This window comes from Amblyomma americanum, chromosome 8, assembly GCF_052857255.1.
Source record: "Amblyomma americanum isolate KBUSLIRL-KWMA chromosome 8, ASM5285725v1, whole genome shotgun sequence".
Lineage (NCBI taxonomy): Eukaryota > Metazoa > Arthropoda > Arachnida > Ixodida > Ixodidae > Amblyomma > Amblyomma americanum.
In genome coordinates, this window is record NC_135504.1 from 33487050 (window position 1) to 33511411 (window position 24362).

The 24362-nt window shown below is 45.6% G+C and overlaps 1 protein-coding gene across 4 annotated transcripts in view; it reads left to right on the forward strand.

The window, feature by feature from the left end:
* The window catches only part of LOC144101282 (receptor-type guanylate cyclase Gyc76C-like), a 329269-nt gene that overhangs the window by 163391 nt on the left and 141516 nt on the right, over window positions 1–24362 (forward strand). For 3 of the 4 annotated variants that reach the window (XR_013307978.1, XM_077634377.1, XM_077634378.1), the window contains one exon: window positions 23231–23574. Coding sequence is in view for 3 of the 4 variants with exons in the window: in XM_077634377.1 (XP_077490503.1) it covers window positions 23254–23574 (321 nt within the window). In the remaining variant the exon portion in view is untranslated. Of the gene's footprint in view, window positions 1–19635; window positions 19775–23230; window positions 23575–24362 lie in introns of those variants that run through there. The other variant, XM_077634376.1, reaches the window with a different exon arrangement.

The window sequence follows — 24362 nt, forward strand, 5'->3', positions numbered from 1 at the left end:
ACGCACGCAGCGCTGATTCGAAACTAACGTTTACCGAAAAGAACATGCAAAAAAAAGGCCTCAACGTATGCGGACATGCGCGACTGAAGGAACAGGTGCGTCTTATCATTCCAACATCTATCATGCACCATAACAAAAAACGTCAAAAAGCCCTCTTGAGAACTGATGGTAACATGTGAACAAAAACGTCCGTTAGTTCGCAAAAAAAAGTTTAAAGTTATCGACAAACGATTCGGACATACCAGTGCAGGTAGTTTTTTTTCTAACCTGTATACCGACAGTTTACGAGGTTTTTTATCCTTTCGGTAAGTTCTGTGATAGATGACGGAATGATAACACGCACTTGTTCTTCGTGCTGCGCCTGTATGCATGTGGGAGCCTTCCTAATTGTTTACATGTTCTTTTCGGTATAAGCGATACCTTTGTGTGTGTGTGTGTGTGTGAGAGAGAGAGAGTGCGTGCGTGCGTGCGTATCTGTCTCTTTATCATCTTCGTGTTCCCGCTGATCAGTCTCGTGAATTTTAAGAGATCAGCGACGGTGACTTTGAACGGAGTGGAGTTATGATTAAGTGGAGCAGTTATTGAGGAGTTGTGTTGAATAAAGTGGAGGTGCGCTATATAGCTGCTTTGTGGTGACTACTGATGGTGCCTGTTTTAGTTGCCATCACTTCCGTTCTTCACATTCCGAGTCTGACTGTGCCGACGAAACCACTCACACGCTGTACTGAGGCTGAAACCTCCACGGCTGAGCGCCCCGTTAACAAACACTCTTTCATGGCCTTGCATCTGTGAGGAGAACCCTGGCCTAAATACGGTGCCGAGAGACCTCCTCGATTCCTCTTAACATTTCGTTCATGCTCGGGAAGGTACGTGGGCCACCTTTGTTTTGATGGGGGAAGCAGGAGCCGTGCTTTTCACGTGCACAGCTCCTTCCATTATCGGCCACTATTTGCCGACCTCTCGTTCGCAAGGGCAGGGGAGGGGCTTTTGAGTTCACGCATACCTGGCATTCCGCGTTTGGTAGACGCGTCATCGGCGGTGGGGGCCTTCGCCGCCTTGGGCGTCCGCCCCGCCCTCTTGACAGTCTTTTCCGCGGAGAGCGTTGACCGCGTTCTCCACTTACGCGACCCGCGTTGGTTGGTTTTAATGCAGGATTCATTTCAGTGCTGCTCTGCGAGGTTTCTTATCCGCAATTTTTGAGAGGAACGTTTTTAGTGCTGCTCTGCGAGGTTTCTTATCCGCAGTTTCTGAGAGGAACTTTTTTAGTGCTGCTCTGCGAGGTTTCTTATCCGCAGTTTCTGAGAGGAACTTTTTTAGTGCTGCTCTGCGAGGTTTCTTATCCGCAGTTTTTGAGAGGAACGTTTTTAGTGCTGCTCTGCGAGGTTTCTTATCCGCAGTTTTTGAGAGGAACGTTTTTAGGGCTGCTCTGCGAGGTTTCTTATCAGCAGTTTCTGAGAGGAACTTTTTTAGTGCTGCTTTGCGAGGTTTCTTATCCGCAGTTTTTGAGAGGAACGTTTTTAGTGCTGCTCTGCGAGGTTTCTTATCCGCAGTTTCTGAGAGGAACTTTTTTAGTGCTGGTCTGCGAGGTTTCTTATCCGCAGTTTTTGAGAGGAACGTTTTTAGTGCTGCTCTCCGAGGTTTCTTATCAGCAGTTTTTGAGAGGAACGTTTTTAGTGCTGCTCTGCGAGGTTTCTTATCCGCAGTTTTTGAGAGGAACGTTTTTAGTGCTGCTCTGCGAGGTTTCTTATCCGCAATTTTTGAGAGGAACGTTTTTAGTGCTGCTCTGCGAGGTTTCTTATCCGCAGTTTCTGAGAGGAACTTTTTTAGTGCTGCTCTGTGAGGTTTCTTATCCGCAATTTTTGAGAGGAACGTTTTTAGTGCTGCTCTGCGAGGTTTCTTATCCGCAGTTTTTGAGAGGAACGTTTTTAGTGCTGCTCTGCGAGGTTTCTTATCCGCAGTTTTTGAGAAAAACGTTTTTAGTGCTGTTCTGCGAGGTTTCTTATCCGCAGTTTTTGAGAGGAACGTTTTTAGTGCTGCTCTGCGAGGTTTCTTATCCGCAGTTTTTGAGAAAAACGTTTTTAGTGCTGTTCTGCGAGGTTTCTTATCCGCAGTTTTTGAGAGGAACGTTTTTAGTGCTGCTCTGCGAGGTTTCTTATCCGCAGTTTTTGAGAGGAACTTTTTAGTGCTGCTCTGCGAGGTGTCTTATCCGCAGTTTTTGAGAAAACGTTTTTAGTGCTGTTCTGCGAGGTTTCTTATCCGCAGTTTTTGAGAGGAACGTTTTTAGTGCTGCTCTGCGAGGTTTCTTATCCGCAGTTTTTGAGAAAAACGTTTTTAGTGCTGTTCTGCGAGGTTTCTTATCCGCAGTTTTTGAGAGGAACGTTTTTAGTGCTGCTTTGCGAGGTTTCTTATCCGCAGTTTTTGAGAAAAACGTTTTTAGTGCTGTTCTGCGAGGTTTCTTATCCGCAGTTTTTGAGAGGAACGTTTTTAGTGCTGCTCTGCGAGGTTTCTTATCCGCAGTTTTTGAGAGGAACTTTTTAGTGCTGCTCTGCGAGGTTTCTCATCCTCAGCTTTTGAGGGGAACGTTTTTAGTGCTGCTCTGCGAGGTTTATTATCCGCAGTTTTTGAGAGGAACGTTTTTAGTGCTGCTCTGCGAGGTTTCTTATCCGCAATTTTTGAGAGGAACGTTTTTAGTGCTGCTCTGCGAGGTTTCTTATCCGCAGTTTTTGAGAGGAACGTTTTTAGTGCTGCTCTGCGAGGTTTCTTATCAGCAGTTTCTGTGAGGAACTTTTTTAGTGCTGCTTTGCGAGGTTTCTTATCCGCAGTTTTTGAGAGGAACGTTTTTAGTGCTGCTCTGCGAGGTTTCTTATCAGCAGTTTCTGAGAGGAACTTTTTTAGTGCTGCTCTGCGAGGTTTCTTATCCGCAGTTTTTGAGAGGAACGTTTTTAGTGCTGCTCTGCGAGGTTTCTTATCCGCAGTTTTTGAGAGGAACGTTTTTAGTGCTGCTCTGCGAGGTTTCTTATCCGCAGTTTTTGAGAGGAACGTTTTTAGTGCTGCTCTGCGAGGTTTCTTATCCGCAATTTTTGAGAGGAACGTTTTTAGTGCTGCTCTGCGAGGTTTCTTATCCGCAGTTTCTGAGAGGAACTTTTTTAGTGCTGCTCTGCGAGGATTCTTATCCGCAATTTTTGAGAGGAACGTTTTTAGTGCTGCTCTGCTAGGTTTCTTATCCGCAGTTTTTGAGAGGAACGTTTTTAGTGCTGCTCTGCGAGGTTTCATATCCGCAGTTTTTGAGAGGAACGTTTTTAGTGCTGCTCTGCGAGGTTTCTTATCCGCAATTTTTGAGAGGAACGTTTTTAGTGCTGCTCTGCGAGGTTTCTTATCCGCAGTTTCTGAGAGGAACTTTTTTAGTGCTGCTCTGCGAGGTTTCTTATCCGCAATTTTTGAGAGGAACGTTTTTAGTGCTGCTCTGCGAGGTTTCTTATCCGCAGTTTCTGAGAGGAACTTTTTAGTGCTGCTCTGCGAGGTTTCTTATCCGCAGTTTTTGAGAAAAACGTTTTTAGTGCTGCTCTGGGAGGTTTCTTATCCGCAGTTTTTGAGAGGAACGTTTTTAGTGCTGCTCTGCGAGGTTTCTTATCCGCAGTTTTTGAAAAAAACGTTTTTAGTGCTGTTCTGCGAGGTTTCTTATCCGCAGTTTTTGAGAGGAACGTTTTTAGTGCTGCTCTGCAAGGTTTCTTATCCGCAGTTTTTGAGAAAAACGTTTTTAGTGCTGTTCTGCGAGGTTTCTTTTCCGCAGTTTTTGAGAGGAACGTTTTTAGTGCTGCTCTGCGAGGTTTCTTATCCGCAGTTTTTGAGAGGAACGTTTTTAGTGCTGCTCTGCGAGGTTTCTTATCCGCAATTTGTGAGAGGAACGTTTTTAGTGCTGCTCTGCGAGGTTTCTTATCCGCAGTTTCTGAGAGGAACTTTTTTAGTGCTGCTCTGCGAGGTTTCTTATCCGCAATTTTTGAGAGGAACGTTTTTAGTGCTGCTCTGCGAGGTTTCTTATCCGCAGTTTTTGAGAGGAACGTTTTTAGTGCTGCTCTGCGAGGTTTCTTATCCGCAGTTTTTGAGAGGAACGTTTTTAGTGCTGCTCTGCGAGGTTTCTTATCCGCAATTTTTGAGAGGAACGTTTTTAGTGCTGCTCTGCGAGGTTTCTTATCCGCAGTTTCTGAGAGGAACTTTTTTAGTGCTGCTCTGCGAGGTTTCTTATCCGCAATTTTTGAGAGGAACGTTTTTAGTGCTGCTCTGCGAGGTTTCTTATCCGCAGTTTCTGAGAGGAACTTTTTAGTGCTGCTCTGCGAGGTTTCTTATCCGCAGTTTTTGAGAAAAACGTTTTTAGTGCTGCTCTGCGAGGTTTCTTATCCGCAGTTTTTGAGAGGAACGTTTTTAGTGCTGCTCTGCGAGGTTTCTTATCCGCAGTTTTTGAGAGGAACGTTTTTAGTGCTGCTCTGCGAGGTTTCTTATCCGCAGTTTTTGAGAGGAACGTTTTTAGTGCTGCTCTGCGAGGTTTCTTATCCGCAATTTTTGAGAGGAACGTTTTTAGTGCTGCTCTGCGAGGTTTCTTATCCGCAGTTTCTGAGAGGAACTTTTTTAGTGCTGCTCTGCGAGGTTTCTTATCCGCAATTTTTGAGAGGAACGTTTTTAGTGCTGCTCTGCGAGGTTTCTTATCCGCAGTTTCTGAGAGGAACTTTTTAGTGCTGCTCTGCGAGGTTTCTTATCCGCAGTTTTTGAGAAAAACGTTTTTAGTGCTGCTCTGCGAGGTTTCTTATCCGCAGTTTCTGAGAGGAACTTTTTAGTGCTGCTCTGCGAGGTTTCTTATCCGCAGTTTTTGAGAAAAACGTTTTTAGTGCTGCTCTGCGAGGTTTCTTATCCGCAGTTTTTGAGAGGAACGTTTTTAGTGCTGCTCTGCAAGGTTTCTTATCCGCAGTTTTTGAGAAAAACGTTTTTAGTGCTGTTCTGCGAGGTTTCTTATCCGCAGTTTTTGAGAGGAACGTTTTTAGTGCTGCTCTGCGAGGTTTCTTATCAGCAGTTTTTGAGAGGAACGTTTTTAGTGCTGCTCTGCGAGGTTTCTTGTCCGCAGTTTTTGAGAGGAACGTTTTTAGTGCTGCTCTGCGAGGTTTCTTATCCGCAATTTTTGAGAGGAACGTTTTTAGTGCTGCTCTGCGAGGTTTCTTATCCGCAGTTTCTGAGAGGAACTTTTTTAGTGCTGCTCTGTGAGGTTTCTTATCCGCAATTTTTGAGAGGAACGTTTTTAGTGCTGCTCTGCGAGGTTTCTTATCCGCAGTTTTTGAGAGGAACGTTTTTAGTGCTGCTCTGCGAGGTTTCTTATCCGCAGTTTTTGAGAAAAACGTTTTTAGTGCTGTTCTGCGAGGTTTCTTATCCGCAGTTTTTGAGAGGAACGTTTTTAGTGCTGCTCTGCGAGGTTTCTTATCCGCAGTTTTTGAGAAAAACGTTTTTAGTGCTGTTCTGCGAGGTTTCTTATCCGCAGTTTTTGAGAGGAACGTTTTTAGTGCTGCTCTGCGAGGTTTCTTATCCGCAGTTTTTGAGAGGAACTTTTTAGTGCTGCTCTGCGAGGTTTCTCATCCTCAGCTTTTGAGGGGAACGTTTTTAGTGCTGCTCTGCGAGGTTTATTATCCGCAGTTTTTGAGAGGAACGTTTTTAGTGCTGCTCTGCGAGGTTTCTTATCCGCAATTTTTGAGAGGAACGTTTTTAGTGCTGCTCTGCGAGGTTTCTTATCCGCAGTTTTTGAGAGGAACGTTTTTAGTGCTGCTCTGCGAGGTTTCTTATCAGCAGTTTCTGTGAGGAACTTTTTTAGTGCTGCTTTGCGAGGTTTCTTATCCGCAGTTTTTGAGAGGAACGTTTTTAGTGCTGCTCTGCGAGGTTTCTTATCAGCAGTTTCTGAGAGGAACTTTTTTAGTGCTGCTCTGCGAGGTTTCTTATCCGCAGTTTTTGAGAGGAACGTTTTTAGTGCTGCTCTGCGAGGTTTCTTATCCGCAGTTTTTGAGAGGAACGTTTTTAGTGCTGCTCTGCGAGGTTTCTTATCCGCAGTTTTTGAGAGGAACGTTTTTAGTGCTGCTCTGCGAGGTTTCTTATCCGCAATTTTTGAGAGGAACGTTTTTAGTGCTGCTCTGCGAGGTTTCTTATCCGCAGTTTCTGAGAGGAACTTTTTTAGTGCTGCTCTGCGAGGATTCTTATCCGCAATTTTTGAGAGGAACGTTTTTAGTGCTGCTCTGCTAGGTTTCTTATCCGCAGTTTTTGAGAGGAACGTTTTTAGTGCTGCTCTGCGAGGTTTCATATCCGCAGTTTTTGAGAGGAACGTTTTTAGTGCTGCTCTGCGAGGTTTCTTATCCGCAATTTTTGAGAGGAACGTTTTTAGTGCTGCTCTGCGAGGTTTCTTATCCGCAGTTTCTGAGAGGAACTTTTTTAGTGCTGCTCTGCGAGGTTTCTTATCCGCAATTTTTGAGAGGAACGTTTTTAGTGCTGCTCTGCGAGGTTTCTTATCCGCAGTTTCTGAGAGGAACTTTTTAGTGCTGCTCTGCGAGGTTTCTTATCCGCAGTTTTTGAGAAAAACGTTTTTAGTGCTGCTCTGGGAGGTTTCTTATCCGCAGTTTTTGAGAGGAACGTTTTTAGTGCTGCTCTGCGAGGTTTCTTATCCGCAGTTTTTGAAAAAAACGTTTTTAGTGCTGTTCTGCGAGGTTTCTTATCCGCAGTTTTTGAGAGGAACGTTTTTAGTGCTGCTCTGCAAGGTTTCTTATCCGCAGTTTTTGAGAAAAACGTTTTTAGTGCTGTTCTGCGAGGTTTCTTTTCCGCAGTTTTTGAGAGGAACGTTTTTAGTGCTGCTCTGCGAGGTTTCTTATCCGCAGTTTTTGAGAGGAACGTTTTTAGTGCTGCTCTGCGAGGTTTCTTATCCGCAATTTGTGAGAGGAACGTTTTTAGTGCTGCTCTGCGAGGTTTCTTATCCGCAGTTTCTGAGAGGAACTTTTTTAGTGCTGCTCTGCGAGGTTTCTTATCCGCAATTTTTGAGAGGAACGTTTTTAGTGCTGCTCTGCGAGGTTTCTTATCCGCAGTTTTTGAGAGGAACGTTTTTAGTGCTGCTCTGCGAGGTTTCTTATCCGCAGTTTTTGAGAGGAACGTTTTAATGCTGCTCTGCGAGGTTTCTTATCCGCAATTTTTGAGAGGAACGTTTTTAGTGCTGCTCTGCGAGGTTTCTTATCCGCAGTTTCTGAGAGGAACTTTTTTAGTGCTGCTCTGCGAGGTTTCTTATCCGCAATTTTTGAGAGGAACGTTTTTAGTGCTGCTCTGCGAGGTTTCTTATCCGCAGTTTCTGAGAGGAACTTTTTAGTGCTGCTCTGCGAGGTTTCTTATCCGCAGTTTTTGAGAAAAACGTTTTTAGTGCTGCTCTGCGAGGTTTCTTATCCGCAGTTTTTGAGAGGAACGTTTTAGTGCTGCTCTGCGAGGTTTCTTATCCGCAGTTTTTGAGAGGAACGTTTTTAGTGCTGCTCTGCGAGGTTTCTTATCCGCAGTTTTTGAGAGGAACGTTTTTAGTGCTGCTCTGCGAGGTTTCTTATCCGCAATTTTTGAGAGGAACGTTTTTAGTGCTGCTCTGCGAGGTTTCTTATCCGCAGTTTCTGAGAGGAACTTTTTAGTGCTGCTCTGCGAGGTTTCTTATCCGCAATTTTTGAGAGGAACGTTTTTAGTGCTGCTCTGCGAGGTTTCTTATCCGCAGTTTCTGAGAGGAACTTTTTAGTGCTGCTCTGCGAGGTTTCTTATCCGCAGGTTTTTGAGAAAAACGTTTTTAGTGCTGCTCTGCGAGGTTTCTTATCCGCAGTTTCTGAGAGGAACTTTTTAGTGCTGCTCTGCGAGGTTTCTTATCCGCAGTTTTTGAGAAAAACGTTTTTAGTGCTGCTCTGCGAGGTTTCTTATCCGCAGTTTTTGAGAGGAACGTTTTTAGTGCTGCTCTGCAAGGTTTCTTATCCGCAGTTTTTGAGAAAAACGTTTTTAGTGCTGTTCTGCGAGGTTTCTTATCCGCAGTTTTTGAGAGGAACGTTTTTAGTGCTGCTCTGCGAGGTTTCTTATCAGCAGTTTTTGAGAGGAACGTTTTTAGTGCTGCTCTGCGAGGTTTCTTGTCCGCAGTTTTTGAGAGGAACGTTTTTAGTGCTGCTCTGCGAGGTTTCTTATCCGCAATTTTTGAGAGGAACGTTTTTAGTGCTGCTCTGCGAGGTTTCTTATCCGCAGTTTCTGAGAGGAACTTTTTTAATGCTGCTCTGTGAGGTTTCTTATCCGCAATTTTTGAGAGGAACGTTTTTAGTGCTGCTCTGCGAGGTTTCTTATCCGCAGTTTTGAGAGGAACGTTTTTAGTGCTGCTCTGCGAGGTTTCTTATCCGCAGTTTTTGAGAAAAACGTTTTTAGTGCTGTTCTGCGAGGTTTCTTATCCGCAGTTTTTGAGAGGAACGTTTTTAGTGCTGCTCTGCGAGGTTTCTTATCCGCAGTTTTTGAGAAAAACGTTTTTAGTGCTGTTCTGCGAGGTTTCTTGTCCGCAGTTTTTGAGAGGAACGTTTTTAGTGCTGCTCTGCGAGGTTTCTTATCCGCAGTTTTTGAGAGGAACTTTTTAGTGCTGCTCTGCGAGGTTTCTTATCCGCAGTTTTTGAGAAAACGTTTTTAGTGCTGTTCTGCGAGGTTTCTTATCCGCAGTTTTTGAGAGGAACGTTTTTAGTGCTGCTCTGCGAGGTTTCTTATCCGCAGTTTTTGAGAAAAACGTTTTTAGTGCTGTTCTGCGAGGTTTCTTATCCGCAGTTTTTGAGAGGAACGTTTTTAGTGCTGCTTTGCGAGGTTTCTTATCCGCAGTTTTTGAGAAAAACGTTTTTAGTGCTGTTCTGCGAGGTTTCTTATCCGCAGTTTTTGAGAGGAACGTTTTTAGTGCTGCTCTGCGAGGTTTCTTATCCGCAGTTTTTGAGAGGAACTTTTTAGTGCTGCTCTGCGAGGTTTCTCATCCTCAGCTTTTGAGGGGAACGTTTTTAGTGCTGCTCTGCGAGGTTTATTATCCGCAGTTTTTGAGAGGAACGTTTTTAGTGCTGCTCTGCGAGGTTTCTTATCCGCAATTTTTGAGAGGAACGTTTTTAGTGCTGCTCTGCGAGGTTTCTTATCCGCAGTTTTTGAGAGGAACGTTTTTAGTGCTGCTCTGCGAGGTTTCTTATCAGCAGTTTCTGTGAGGAACTTTTTTAGTGCTGCTTTGCGAGGTTTCTTATCCGCAGTTTTTGAGAGGAACGTTTTTAGTGCTGCTCTGCGAGGTTTCTTATCAGCAGTTTCTGAGAGGAACTTTTTTAGTGCTGCTCTGCGAGGTTTCTTATCCGCAGTTTTTGAGAGGAACGTTTTTAGTGCTGCTCTGCGAGGTTTCTTATCCGCAGTTTTTGAGAGGAACGTTTTTAGTGCTGCTCTGCGAGGTTTCTTATCCGCAGTTTTTGAGAGGAACGTTTTTAGTGCTGCTCTGCGAGGTTTCTTATCCGCAATTTTTGAGAGGAACGTTTTTAGTGCTGCTCTGCGAGGTTTCTTATCCGCAGTTTCTGAGAGGAACTTTTTTAGTGCTGCTCTGCGAGGATTCTTATCCGCAATTTTTGAGAGGAACGTTTTTAGTGCTGCTCTGCGAGGTTTCTTATCCGCAGTTTTTGAGAGGAACGTTTTTAGTGCTGCTCTGCGAGGTTTCATATCCGCAGTTTTTGAGAGGAACGTTTTTAGTGCTGCTCTGCGAGGTTTCTTATCCGCAATTTTTGAGAGGAACGTTTTTAGTGCTGCTCTGCGAGGTTTCTTATCCGCAGTTTCTGAGAGGAACTTTTTTAGTGCTGCTCTGCGAGGTTTCTTATCCGCAATTTTTGAGAGGAACGTTTTTAGTGCTGCTCTGCGAGGTTTCTTATCCGCAGTTTCTGAGAGGAACTTTTTAGTGCTGCTCTGCGAGGTTTCTTATCCGCAGTTTTTGAGAAAAACGTTTTTAGTGCTGCTCTGGGAGGTTTCTTATCCGCAGTTTTTGAGAGGAACGTTTTTAGTGCTGCTCTGCGAGGTTTCTTATCCGCAGTTTTTGAGAAAAACGTTTTTAGTGCTGTTCTGCGAGGTTTCTTATCCGCAGTTTTTGAGAGGAACGTTTTTAGTGCTGCTCTGCAAGGTTTCTTATCCGCAGTTTTTGAGAAAAACGTTTTTAGTGCTGTTCTGCGAGGTTTCTTTTCCGCAGTTTTTGAGAGGAACGTTTTTAGTGCTGCTCTGCGAGGTTTCTTATCCGCAGTATTTGAGAGGAACTTTTTAGTGCTGCTCTGCGAGGTTTCTCATCCTCAGCTTTTGAGGGGAACGTTTTTAGTGCTGCTCTGCGAGGTTTATTATCCGCAGTTTTTTAGAGGAACTTTTTTAGTGCTGCTCTGCGAGGTTTCTTATCCGCAGTTTTTGAGAGGAACGTTTTTAGTCTGCTCTGCGAGGTTTCTTATCCGCAGTTTTTGAGAGGAACGTTTTTAGTGCTGCTCTGCGAGGTTTCTTATCCGCAGTTTTTGAGAGGAACGTTTTTAGTGCTGCTCTGCGAGGTTTCTTATCCGCAATTTGTGAGAGGAACGTTTTTAGTGCTGCTCTGCGAGGTTTCTTATCCGCAGTTTCTGAGAGGAACTTTTTTAGTGCTGCTCTGCGAGGTTTCTTATCCGCAATTTTTGAGAGGAACGTTTTTAGTGCTGCTCTGCGAGGTTTCTTATCCGCAGTTTTTGAGAGGAACGTTTTTAGTGCTGCTCTGCGAGGTTTCTTATCCGCAGTTTTTGAGAGGAACGTTTTTAGTGCTGCTCTGCGAGGTTTCTTATCCGCAATTTTTGAGAGGAACGTTTTTAGTGCTGCTCTGCGAGGTTTCTTATCCGCAGTTTCTGAGAGGAACTTTTTTAGTGCTGCTCTGCGAGGTTTCTTATCCGCAATTTTTGAGAGGAACGTTTTTAGTGCTGCTCTGCGAGGTTTCTTATCCGCAGTTTCTGAGAGGAACTTTTTAGTGCTGCTCTGCGAGGTTTCTTATCCGCAGTTTTTGAGAAAAACGTTTTTAGTGCTGCTCTGCGAGGTTTCTTATCCGCAGTTTTTGAGAGGAACGTTTTTAGTGCTGCTCTGCGAGGTTTCTTATCCGCAGTTTTTGAGAGGAACGTTTTTAGTGCTGCTCTGCGAGGTTTCTTATCCGCAGTTTTTGAGAGGAACGTTTTTAGTGCTGCTCTGCGAGGTTTCTTATCCGCAATTTTTGAGAGGAACGTTTTTAGTGCTGCTCTGCGAGGTTTCTTATCCGCAGTTTCTGAGAGGAACTTTTTTAGTGCTGCTCTGCGAGGTTTCTTATCGGCAATTTTTGAGAGGAACGTTTTTAGTGCTGCTCTGCGAGGTTTCTTATCCGCAGTTTCTGAGAGGAACTTTTTAGTGCTGCTCTGCGAGGTTTCTTATCCGCAGTTTTTGAGAAAAACGTTTTTAGTGCTGCTCTGCGAGGTTTCTTATCCGCAGTTTCTGAGAGGAACTTTTTAGTGCTGCTCTGCGAGGTTTCTTATCCGCAGTTTTTGAGAAAAACGTTTTTAGTGCTGCTCTGCGAGGTTTCTTATCCGCAGTTTTTGAGAGGAACGTTTTTAGTGCTGCTCTGCAAGGTTTCTTATCCGCAGTTTTTGAGAAAAACGTTTTTAGTGCTGTTCTGCGAGGTTTCTTATCCGCAGTTTTTGAGAGGAACGTTTTTAGTGCTGCTCTGCGAGGTTTCTTATCCGCAGTTTTTGAGAGGAACGTTTTTAGTGCTGCTCTGCGAGGTTTCTTATCCGCAATTTTTGAGAGGAACGTTTTTAGTGCTGCTCTGCGAGGTTTCTTATCCGCAGTTTCTGAGAGGAACTTTTTTAGTGCTGCTCTGTGAGGTTTCTTATCCGCAATTTTTGAGAGGAACGTTTTTAGTGCTGCTCTGCGAGGTTTCTTATCCGCAGTTTTTGAGAGGAACGTTTTTAGTGCTGCTCTGCGAGGTTTCTTATCCGCAGTTTTTGAGAAAAACGTTTTTAGTGCTGTTCTGCGAGGTTTCTTATCCGCAGTTTTTGAGAGGAACGTTTTTAGTGCTGCTCTGCGAGGTTTCTTATCCGCAGTTTTTGAGAAAAACGTTTTTAGTGCTGTTCTGCGAGGTTTCTTATCCGCAGTTTTTGAGAGGAACGTTTTTAGTGCTGCTCTGCGAGGTTTCTTATCCGCAGTTTTTGAGAGGAACTTTTTAGTGCTGCTCTGCGAGGTTTCTTATCCGCAGTTTTTGAGAAAACGTTTTTAGTGCTGTTCTGCGAGGTTTCTTATCCGCAGTTTTTGAGAGGAACGTTTTTAGTGCTGCTCTGCGAGGTTTCTTATCCGCAGTTTTTGAGAAAAACGTTTTTAGTGCTGTTCTGCGAGGTTTCTTATCCGCAGTTTTTGAGAGGAACGTTTTTAGTGCTGCTTTGCGAGGTTTCTTATCCGCAGTTTTTGAGAAAAACGTTTTTAGTGCTGTTCTGCGAGGTTTCTTATCCGCAGTTTTTGAGAAAAACGTTTTTAGTGCTGTTCTGCGAGGTTTCTTATCCGCAGTTTTTGAGAGGAACGTTTTTAGTGCTGCTCTGCGAGGTTTCTTATCCGCAGTTTTTGAGAGGAACTTTTTAGTGCTGCTCTGCGAGGTTTCTCATCCTCAGCTTTTGAGGGGAACGTTTTTAGTGCTGCTCTGCGAGGTTTCTTATCCGCAATTTTTGAGAGGAACGTTTTTAGTGCTGCTCTGCGAGGTTTCTTATCCGCAGTTTTTGAGAGGAACGTTTTTAGTGCTGCTCTGCGAGGTTTCTTATCAGCAGTTTCTGTGAGGAACTTTTTTAGTGCTGCTTTGCGAGGTTTCTTATCCGCAGTTTTTGAGAGGAACGTTTTTAGTGCTGCTCTGCGAGGTTTCTTATCAGCAGTTTCTGAGAGGAACTTTTTTAGTGCTGCTCTGCGAGGTTTCTTATCCGCAGTTTTTGAGAGGAACGTTTTTAGTGCTGCTCTGCGAGGTTTCTTATCCGCAGTTTTTGAGAGGAACGTTTTTAGTGCTGCTCTGCGAGGTTTCTTATCAGCAGTTTTTGAGAGGAACGTTTTTAGTGCTGCTCTGCGAGGTTTCTTATCCGCAATTTTTGAGAGGAACGTTTTTAGTGCTGCTCTGCGAGGTTTCTTATCCGCAGTTTCTGAGAGGAACTTTTTTAGTGCTGCTCTGCGAGGATTCTTATCCGCAATTTTTGAGAGGAACGTTTTTAGTGCTGCTCTGCGAGGTTTCTTATCCGCAGTTTTTGAGAGGAACGTTTTTAGTGCTGCTCTGCGAGGTTTCATATCCGCAGTTTTTGAGAGGAACGTTTTTAGTGCTGCTCTGCGAGGTTTCTTATCCGCAATTTTTGAGAGGAACGTTTTTAGTGCTGCTCTGCGAGGTTTCTTATCCGCAGTTTCTGAGAGGAACTTTTTTAGTGCTGCTCTGCGAGGTTTCTTATCCGCAATTTTTGAGAGGAACGTTTTTAGTGCTGCTCTGCGAGGTTTCTTATCCGCAGTTTCTGAGAGGAACTTTTTAGTGCTGCTCTGCGAGGTTTCTTATCCGCAGTTTTTGAGAAAAACGTTTTTAGTGCTGCTCTGGGAGGTTTCTAATCCGCAGTTTTTGAGAGGAACGTTTTTAGTGCTGCTCTGCGAGGTTTCTTATCCGCAGTTTTTGAGAAAAACGTTTTTAGTGCTGTTCTGCGAGGTTTCTTATCCGCAGTTTTTGAGAGGAACGTTTTTAGTGCTGCTCTGCAAGGTTTCTTATCCGCAGTTTTTGAGAAAAACGTTTTTAGTGCTGTTCTGCGAGGTTTCTTTTCCGCAGTTTTTGAGAGGAACGTTTTTAGTGCTGCTCTGCGAGGTTTCTTATCCGCAGTTTTTGAGAGGAACTTTTTAGTGCTGCTCTGCGAGGTTTCTCATCCTCAGCTTTTGAGGGGAACGTTTTTAGTGCTGCTCTGCGAGGTTTATTATCCGCAGTTTTTTAGAGGAACTTTTTTAGTGCTGCTCTGCGAGGTTTCTTATCCGCAGTTTTTGAGAGGAACGTTTTTAGTGCTGCTCTGCGAGGTTTCTTATCCGCAGTTTTTGAGAGGAACGTTTTTAGTGCTGCTCTGCGAGGTTTCTTATCCGCAGTTTTTGAGAGGAACGTTTTTAGTGCTGCTCTGCGAGGTTTCTTATCCGCAATTTGTGAGAGGAACGTTTTTAGTGCTGCTCTGCGAGGTTTCTTATCCGCAGTTTCTGAGAGGAACTTTTTTAGTGCTGCTCTGCGAGGTTTCTTATCCGCAATTTTTGAGAGGAACGTTTTTAGTGCTGCTCTGCGAGGTTTCTTATCCGCAGTTTTTGAGAGGAACGTTTTTAGTGCTGCTCTGCGAGGTTTCTTATCCGCAGTTTTTGAGAGGAACGTTTTTAGTGCTGCTCTGCGAGGTTTCTTATCCGCAATTTTTGAGAGGAACGTTTTTAGTGCTGCTCTGCGAGGTTTCTTATCCGCAGTTTCTGAGAGGAACTTTTTTAGTGCTGCTCTGCGAGGTTTCTTATCCGCAATTTTTGAGAGGAACGTTTTTAGTGCTGCTCTGCGAGGTTTCTTATCCGCAGTTTCTGAGAGGAACTTTTTAGTGCTGCTCTGCGAGGTTTCTTATCCGCAGTTTTTGAGAAAAACGTTTTTAGTGCTGCTCTGCGAGGTTTCTTATCCGCAGTTTTTGAGAGGAACGTTTTTAGTGCTGCTCTGCGAGGTTTCTTATCCGCAGTTTTTGAGAGGAACGTTTTTAGTGCTGCTCTGCGAGGTTTCTTATCCGCAGTTTTTGAGAGGAACGTTTTTAGTGCTGCTCTGCGAGGTTTCTTATCCGCAATTTTTGAGAGGAACGTTTTTAGTGCTGCTCTGCGAGGTTTCTTATCCGCAGTTTCTGAGAGGAACTTTTTTAGTGCTGCTCTGCGAGGTTTCTTATCCGCAATTTTTGAGAGGAACGTTTTTAGTGCTGCTCTGCGAGGTTTCTTATCCGCAGTTTCTGAGAGGAACTTTTTAGTGCTGCTCTGCGAGGTTTCTTATCCGCAGTTTTTGAGAAAAACGTTTTTAGTGCTGCTCTGCGAGGTTTCTTATCCGCAGTTTCTGAGAGGAACTTTTTAGTGCTGCTCTGCGAGGTTTCTTATCCGCAGTTTTTGAGAAAAACGTTTTTAGTGCTGCTCTGCGAGGTTTCTTATCCGCAGTTTTTGAGAGGAACGTTTTTAGTGCTGCTCTGCAAGGTTTCTTATCCGCAGTTTTTGAGAAAAACGTTTTTAGTGCTGTTCTGCGAGGTTTCTTATCCGCAGTTTTTGAGAGGAACGTTTTTAGTGCTGCTCTGCGAGGTTTCTTATCCGCAGTTTTTGAGAGGAACGTTTTTAGTGCTGCTCTGCGAGGTTTCTCATCCTCAGCTTTTGAGGGGAACGTTTTTAGTGCTGCTCTGCAAGGTTTATTATCCGCAGTTTTTGAGAGGAACGTTTTTAGTGCTGCTCTGCGAGGTTTATTATCCGCAGTTTTTGGGAGGAACGTTGTTAAAAAGTGCCCGCACTTTTACTCCTCGCAACCAATGGAAGAAATGAAATTGGCATCTGGGGAAACTTGTCTTGTCACTATGTGGAGATTTAATTTGCAAGTCACTAATTGCACTTGGGCGACTTCGATGGGGTAAATAGAACGAGGTGGCAGTAGTGGAAATGCCCGCTTTGAGCCGCATTAAATTCAGTCACCCATCTATATCATCTAGTTGTTTCTCACCATTAGAGTCGTCATCATCAAAAGCACTGTAGCGCCAAATATGAGTGCAAGCAACGGTTAGCACGAAGCTGTTTCCGACGAATAAAATGCTTTACAGTCGATGGAGCGATGGTATACTGTACAGACCAAAGATCACCATGCCTTGAATTTCCAACCATGAAAATTTGTTTGTTTGTTTGTTTGTTTGCTTATGCCTGTCAGGCCCGCTAGTGCAATGAGTCACGGGCATCACCCGTATTCAGACGCAAGGTGTGCGTCTTTGTTCTGAGCCATCTGGTGGCTTTTTCTGGAAGCGGACTAAGCCTAGCAGGGATTTCATTTCAAATGAAGTTAGTGTTTTCTTTTCTCGTTGACGTATGTGTTTTCCTTTTATGGTTGCCATCTTTGTAGCACGAAGTTCAGCATAGTCTCATACATAGTTACAGACCGATGTTATCGCACAATTTTATTCTGGTCTTGGCGCATAATTTGCTGCTAAGAAAAGAATAAGTGATTGCATGGCCACCTTTGAATGCCTATTTTCTTCACCGGTCAGAAGCGTGTTACAGTTTCTTGACCGGTGCACAGCGTTTTGCACAGTTGCGTACACACCCCCAGACAATTTACAGCGCGCGCTTCACGCTTGCAAAACTGATTGGCTTCATTTTAACGAGCTATGGCCCGATACAATTTTTTAACCTGCACCGCTGTCACAGCCAGATTGCACAAATCGAGTTGTGCAAACTGATGTCGATTTGGGCAAGCCGCTTGTGCAATCTGACGCAACTAATGCGAAGTGTAGTAGGGTGTTTCTGTCCTGGCTAATTAACACCTAACTTCGCGTTCAATGGCTGACGCCCGGTACGCCTCTCATATATGCAGGGTGTTTCACCTAGGACTTTACACAATTTAAAAAATAGGCTTTTTCAGTTTTAAGAGCGATTTTTTTCGACATAGCATGGTCAGCGGTGTAGTGTGTCAGAATACAGCTATGACGTGCTAACATGCTGGGTGATTAGTTTTGATTAGGTAACTTTTTAACTCTTACTTCAGCATTGCCTTATTGATTTCTTTCCACCTTTGGGTGGCAAAATTTCTATTACCTCAGGTTCACATCTTTTATATTACTATTGGAATTACACCCGCGATGCAGTAGTGGTGCGGGAGGGGCTATTATTTTTCATTCATTTTGATTGCCTCGACTTATATTCTGTTAGGCTCCATAAATATTGAGATGCGTGTAGCCCACCGTAAGTAATATCCATTTCAGTTTTTAGAATTTCGAGAACGTGGTTACTCTCGGCGCTGTGGCCCAACAAGTTTTGGCTATTCCGGCGAGTTGCGTGCACTGAAGGGGTTGCTTTGCCTGCAAGCTTCTCGAAAGTGCGTGTATATTAGCGCGATGTAGCCGAAATTTGTTGGGCTACAGCGCCGAGGGTAACCGTGTTTTCGAAATTCTAACAACTGATATGCATATTACTTACGGCAGGCTACACGCCTCTCAGTAATTAAGGAGCCTTACAGTAACAGTTAAAAAAATTAGCTATTCAGTATTAGTTAACCAGCCTGGTAGTTAGCACGTCTTAGCTGCATTGTGATGTACTACACCGCTGGCAAAGCTATCCGAAAGAAGCGCTCTTCTAACTAAGAAAGCCTATTTTTAAAACAAAAATTGAGTGCAGTCTTAGATGAAACACCCTGTGTAAATGGATCGCAATCTATATATACCGTCTTAGTGCTTGGACCGCATTTCCGGTAGATGGCGTTAGTGAAATCCCGGTGAGGAAACGTGGGGAATGAAAAGTTCCGGAAGATGAGGGAATAAGCGTGGTCGAGGCTTTAATCCGGAAGGCCTTTAAGAACTGGGAAGCAGCTCTTACTGCATGTGCACGCGCTTTGCAGAAAAGTCCGGTGAGGCGTTAATGGCGTAGCGAAGCGATCGTTAATAAGCTTACCTGGAGATATCGCATCTTGACTGCCTCTTCCGCTCTTCTGCACCTTGAGGAGAGGTTTGCCCGGCTTGTGTGCTAAATAAAGAAAGCCCCTCCCCCCCAGCGCTCTTCAGCGACTGTCGATTACCGTAGATACTCGCGTATTACATGAGGTGAGCTGGCTGGTGATTGCAGGTGGACGAAAACAGATTCGTCGCTGGTATAGTAATATTTAAAACTTTCTTTTTCTTGTTCGGGTTTTAAACATAATTTATTCACGTAGCCATACAGTCTTAGTCGAAGTTGTCATTATGCTGTCCCACTAAGCGGGATTGTTCAGTCGCCTTCGTTGAAGGCGATGGAAATTCTTGGCCGTCTAGAAGACTGATGGTGGTGGTGGTGATGATATTTTAGGGCGTAGGGGTGTCTGAGGCCAAAGAGCGTCATGGCACAAGCCTTTTTTTGTCTTCTCAAGGTCAGATCAAAGACCCATTTCCCAAGCCTTTCGCCCCAAATAAGCCGAGCATGAGACCAGGGGAAAGCTTATACCCATTGTATCACCGGTGGGTATACCCGGCGGTACTGGGTAGCGAACCCCGCACCTCCCGCATGCGAGGCTGGTGCTCAAACCACTAGGCTACCGGTGCGCGCTCCGTCTGGAGGATTATTGGGAGCAGAAAATTGGCAATACGAGGGTACGGTTTAGGGTCGTATGAAGTTCATAGGCTTCTCAGTGCCTGCCCTGTTTCCACGTATAAGGTAGAGCGTGCACTGCAAAGTGCCCGTATGTTTGTTGCTCCCCTAGATCCGGTTCCAGCAGAAAATGTTTCGTTGTTACCGCGAAACATTGTGGTGAGATTTTGGTATCTGCATTTATTGCAACTACAAAAACATTCGTGTTCCGACAGCAACGTTTTGCTGTAGTACTGTAAGTCAGGTGCTTCCTTACAGGATCAGCTCATCCGCGACGGCAGCAGTCATGCCGTATACTAGAAAAAGTGCTGTCGCTAAGACCAGACTACAAAAAGAGGTTAGAGACTGTCTTATCTTGGTACCCTCTCTGTCGTTTTTTACTGGCATCACAACACCTGGGTCATCTTCGAGAATGCCCACTCCTCAAAACGGAGAGATAGTATTTTGATATGCCAGTGGGTCAACTCCAGAGTTTTGAGTGACGATATACGACGCCACGGAGCCGATTTTTCTCCTGGCGCAGTCCCCTGCGCACAGTTCTCATACAGTGGGCATTTGGGCTAGTTGGCAACGATAAAAATGCGCGAAGAATTTAACTACCGTAAAAAAGACAGGCACAAATCTAAGTTATGGAGGCAAAACCCTAAGGCGCCCGTGTGCTGTGCGATGTCAGTGCGCGTTAAAGATCCCCAGGTGGTCCAAATTATTCCGGAGCCCTCCACTACGGCACCTCTTTCTTCCTTTTCTTCTTTCACTCCCTCCTTTATCCCTTAAGTCCTGGCGCGGTTCAGGTGTCCGCCGGTATGTGAGACAGATACTGCGCTATTTCGTTTCCCCGAAAACCAATTATTATTATTATTATATTAAACCTAAGTTATGAGATAGAGTCTAGTCCTGTGTCCCTTATTTCGTAGCCGGTCGTTTTCTCGCGCTTTCGGTTGATCATGACCTCTCAGCTGTCGGTGTAAGAAAGACTACTACCGTTATACGCGGATCGTTACGGTATGCTTTCTCCTCCTCCCCTCCCGTTCCTCTACACCTCCACTGTTATCGAAGCAACGACAACATCATTGATTCTCGGTATATGCGCCTCGTTCTCTTCCTTTCGCTGTCCGGGGCCCAGCTCGAGCCCCCCCCCCCCCCCCCTCCCTCCTCTTGAGCCTGCATTCAATAATGGGCCGATAAGGCGGCGAGCCGCGCGCGCCGATTACGATCTGCCGCTTCCTGGTGGCGGGGAAGACGACGGGGCTAACGCGCTGCCTGCCGCGACCGTCGGCAGCTGCGGAGAGACCGCGGGGTGGGTGCGCTCGTAGCCGAATGCCGCTCGCGAATCCCTGCACCGTGTTCCTACTGCTGCGCCCTCAATCGGTTGGCACCGCCGTTCCCGGTAGGACTTCTGTTCTTCTCTGGTTTCTCTTTTTTAACTCTTCATTGCCTGTTTTACAAAATGCTGCGTTTTTATGGAGGAAAAACGCTAAGGCGCCCGTGTGCTGTGCGATGTCAGTGCACGTTAAAGATCCCCGGGTGGTCGAAATTATTCCGGAGCCCTCCACTACGGCACCTCTTCTCTCCTTTCGTCTTGCACTCCCTCCTTTATCCCTTCCCTTACGGCGCGGTTCAGGTGTCCAACGATATATGAGACAGATACTGCGCCATTTCCTTTCCCCAAAAAAACAGTTATTATTCGTAGGAAGTTACGTATTCAGCGGAGAGTTTGGTTCCGGGTACGACTTGGACACCACTGCGCAGGCGCGGAGGGTTTTTTGCTGCGCAAGCAGCTCGGCCTGTGCGCACTAGCTCATAACTTGTAGCGAGCGCCTCGTGTAGTGAGCGGCCTAGTGGAGCTGTTTTCGCGGCCTTGGCTGTGAATTCGTAAGCCCGCGTCACAGCCGCGGCCGGCGCCTTCTAGCGGTCGGAGGCGTCGTTACCGGTAGGAGTAATCTTTATCCCCTTGTTCGCCCATGCCCGCTAGCCTAATTAGTATAGACTTCTTGCAGAATAAGCAGTGCGCTGAGATAGTTCTTACAGTAATAGGCTTGCGAGTGAAAGTTGCCGGTATTAACTGATGCTGTCATCTCAATAATGATGAAAGTCGTATGTTGTGAAAAAAAAAAACTACTTAATAACGTTATCGCCTTTGCCTTCTTACCAAAGAGAGTGTCGGCATTACCGCGCTGACCTGATGACCAACCAGAAAGACTGCAAATGATTGTCATTATATGATATCTGATCTCGTCATACAGTCCTTTGGTTTTTGAGATGGCATAGGGCCTGCTCGTAGGAAAGGGTGATGCAGTAGCTGCTGCTTTTTTTTCCTTCTCTCTGGCAGAACGTGGAAAGTCAGTTTTTATTTATTTCAAGCCTTAGCATCGAAATACGGGGTGTGGCCTTCCAAAGTGGCGGGGGACGAGATAGCGATGGGGTGAGGTAGTCGTGGCTACCACCACTGCTTTGTTCGCAAACAAGGCATAGATAGGGGAACTGAACTGAACCGCTCTTTTAGTTTCTCATGTTCTTCTCTATTGTCCGATAGTCGTTTACGAATGACCGTGAAAATAACGCGGAGTCTTTGAGACTCTCGGAGAGAACACACTTTTTTCTCGAGAGAAACGCGATGCCAGCTGGCAGGCCACGAAAGTGCCGCAAGATGACCCAAGGGCTTCCGGAGAGGGCAGGGTCACCCGTAGGAACCACATGCTCGGCCTGGCTTGTTCGTCTATCTTTACGATTTCTTTTATACCGGTTGTCATATGCAGCCAGGGAAGTGGACGAAGGCCGAGGACGGGGTTCTAAAATAGCCCCTGTTTATCGCCACTGACAACGAAGGTTCTGATGGGGCGTACGGCGCCTTTGGCATCACTTTTATCACCGCAACGATGGTGGAAAGCGCGAAGCAGTGCTGAACGTTTCTGCGGTTCTCGTAAGCAGTCGTCGGCGCGTTGCCAGTTCCTGTTTCTCAGTAGAGCAGTGCAGCTGCGCTCGAAGTAAGCTTTGAAGATTGGACCGGGCCCCATCGCGGTGGATCAGTGGTTAGGGCGCTCGGCTGCTGATCCGGAGTTCCCGGGTTCGAACCCGACCTCGGCGGCTGCGTTTTTATGGAGGCAGAACGCTAAGGTGCCCGTGTGCTGTGCGATGTCAGTGCACGTTAAAGATCCCCAGGTGGTCGAAATTAATCTTGAGCCCTCCACTACGGCACCTCTTTCTTCCTTTCTTCTTTCACTCCCTCCTTTATCCCTTCCCTTACGGCGCGGTTCAGGTGTCCGCCGATATATGAGACAGATACTGCGCCATTTCATTTCCCCCAAAACCAGTTATTATTATTATTATTATTATTATTATTTTAAAGATTGGACCGGCCACCTTTGGCTCCTGATACATAAACGCCCCTTGAGGGTGATTCTCAGCCAAAGAATCTTGGTGACGTCCGGTCCCAGAGCGAAGCTCACTAATATAGTTCGTAGCAGAAAATTGCTGCAGCGCTTTGTGGGGATGACCTTGTTTTTTTTATTGGTTACACTTCTCATAGTAGTCAATGTGCTTGGCTGTACCGATATGTTCTAGCAAGTTTTGTGGGGATGGTTGCAAATATCAAGTTCACGAGATCGCGGTCGGTTGATCTGGAGATTGACTGAATGACTTGCTGTAATTGTGCTTATTAACAGGTCACGCTTGCTCATAATCACCTACTCCATGATAGACCTGAGACAGCGAGTGCTTTACGGTCGAAGTAATGGGCGCCAAAACGCTTCTTTTAGTTTACTGCTGTCACCAGTTTCTGTCCTTGTGTCTGCGTTTACCACAAATTTACCAACTGCCTAATGTAACAGAGCACATAAACACGAAAACCAGAGGACACGAAGCTACTAATGCTGACGTTTAGCTAAAATAAGTCAGCGCTAAAAGTCATGCACTAAATGTCGCCGCATCTGGGAGCCCCGGGGCGCTTCTGATGCCTGGGGCAATTTGCAGTGCTAGTCTTTGTGTGCGATGTTTCTACATTGTAGACGGCCAACAAGCTCGCGTTACCTTTCCATTTGTTCGCCCAGTTCCACGAATTATCTGGGAGCGCATAAACAGCGGGCTAATTCAGTGTATCTCGCTGTCGTCCTTATACAGGTCCCTCCAATATGAAAAGGAACAACCAGTTTGTTAAAAAACGACTAATTTTTATCTTTCTTTTGTTATTTCTATAATAATTTTGAAAATGGCGCTTTGGATTTTACAGGCCAGGAGGAAAGCAAGTTAAAAAAAAAAACAGGAAAAAGTGTGCTTGTCACGCATAATTATGGAGTAAGCAAGCTTTGTTCCCCTTCATAGCGGACGAGACCAGTATGCGCATGCGCTACTGTTAATAGGTAGTAGACATGTTAAATATGTAATGCTTATTAGGTAATATACATGTTAAATAACTCTGCTTCTATTTTAGATTTCTGTCTACCTAGAAAAACGTTCAAACGTGAACTGCGGGCAATTTTGTTTTCCGTTGAGATTGTTAAGTAACAATGATAAATGTAAATTTTGTTTTCAATTGTTGATTTCTTTTTACGTGTTTTTGTGATATTTAAGCGAATCTTCAATGTGATTTTTAAAAAAAAACGGTCCATAGTGTTTAAGTACAGCCATGTTGTATGTATGCGTGTACTATCTGTAACTCAGCTTCTCTTTTTTGTACCAGCTCTCTGCTGTACTGCTGTAGGCTGCTCCTTTTGTTACGGGGGCAGAGTCTTCGTCAGGCAACCATACCTTTAGTCTCTGCCACCCGCAGGATGATGTGATTTTCCTGCGAATAAAAACTGACTATAGTTTTAAAATCGGCTAACCCGTCTTTTTCGCATCCTCACAGGGGTCCTGCAGGTAGCCGCGGTGATGGGACCGGGCGGCGGGGTACCAGTGGCTCAGTGGCTCCTGGTACCCCTCCTGCTGCACATCCTGGCATCGTCCCTGGCGCCACCGGTGCTGTGCACCGAACCCACGCCGTCGTCGCTGCCTCTGCTACCGCCGACGGTTGCGAGCCCGGCTTCCGCGCCCGACACCGCGCGGACTGGGGGTCCCCCACCCAACGACCCCGAACAGCGGCCCACGGACTCGGCGGCACAACCGACGTCTTCCGCCGCTCGCAGTGGGACAAACGGGTCGACGGAAGGGAACGTCTTGCTCAAGAAGGACGAAGCCGAGGCGTCCCATCAGGTATGGCCCTGTCCGACCTCTCCTTGCCGGAGCTGTTCAGCAGGGTTCTTGTCCAGTTTCTCTAAGCGTCTATAGCTGCCACCTTGCGGAGCCTGTGAGCACAAACGTAAGAACGATTATAAGCGCAGCGATGGTACTGAGGGCTTGCGGTAGAAACTCATGATAGTTGAACAGCACAAACAAACACGCCCCGCCGCGGTGGCTCAGTGGTTAGGGCGCTCGGCTACTGATCCGGAGTTCCCGGGTTCGAACCCGACCGCGGCGGCTGCGTTTTTATGGAGGAAAAACGCTAAGGCGCCCGTGTGCTGTGCGATGCCAGTACACGTTAAAGATCCCCAGGTGGTCTAAATTATTCCGGAGCCCTCCACTACGGCACCTCCTTCTTCCCTTCTCTTTCACTCCCTCCTTTATCCCTTCCCTTACGGCGCGGTTCGGGTGTCCAACGATATATGAGACAGATACTGCGCCATTTCCTTTCCCCCAAAAACCAATTATTATTATTACAAACAGGACAGAGTAGGATAAAGAAGAACCATACCGGTGCTCATCTGTGTGTTCCTTCTCCTACTTTGTCCGCTGTTGAACTGTAGTGAATCGTTACCAACTCGTCTAATCTGTCCTTCTTACTAAGTTCGAAAGTCGGTATACTGTTGAAGACTCAGGGGACCTCAGATGGTTACATACAGTCAATACGCTCCACTAATTGCTCGGCTTTCCCAGGTAATGCTCCAGCCGTAACAACTGACGTAAATTTAGAGTAAAATTTGCAGAATACATTGTCCTAAGCA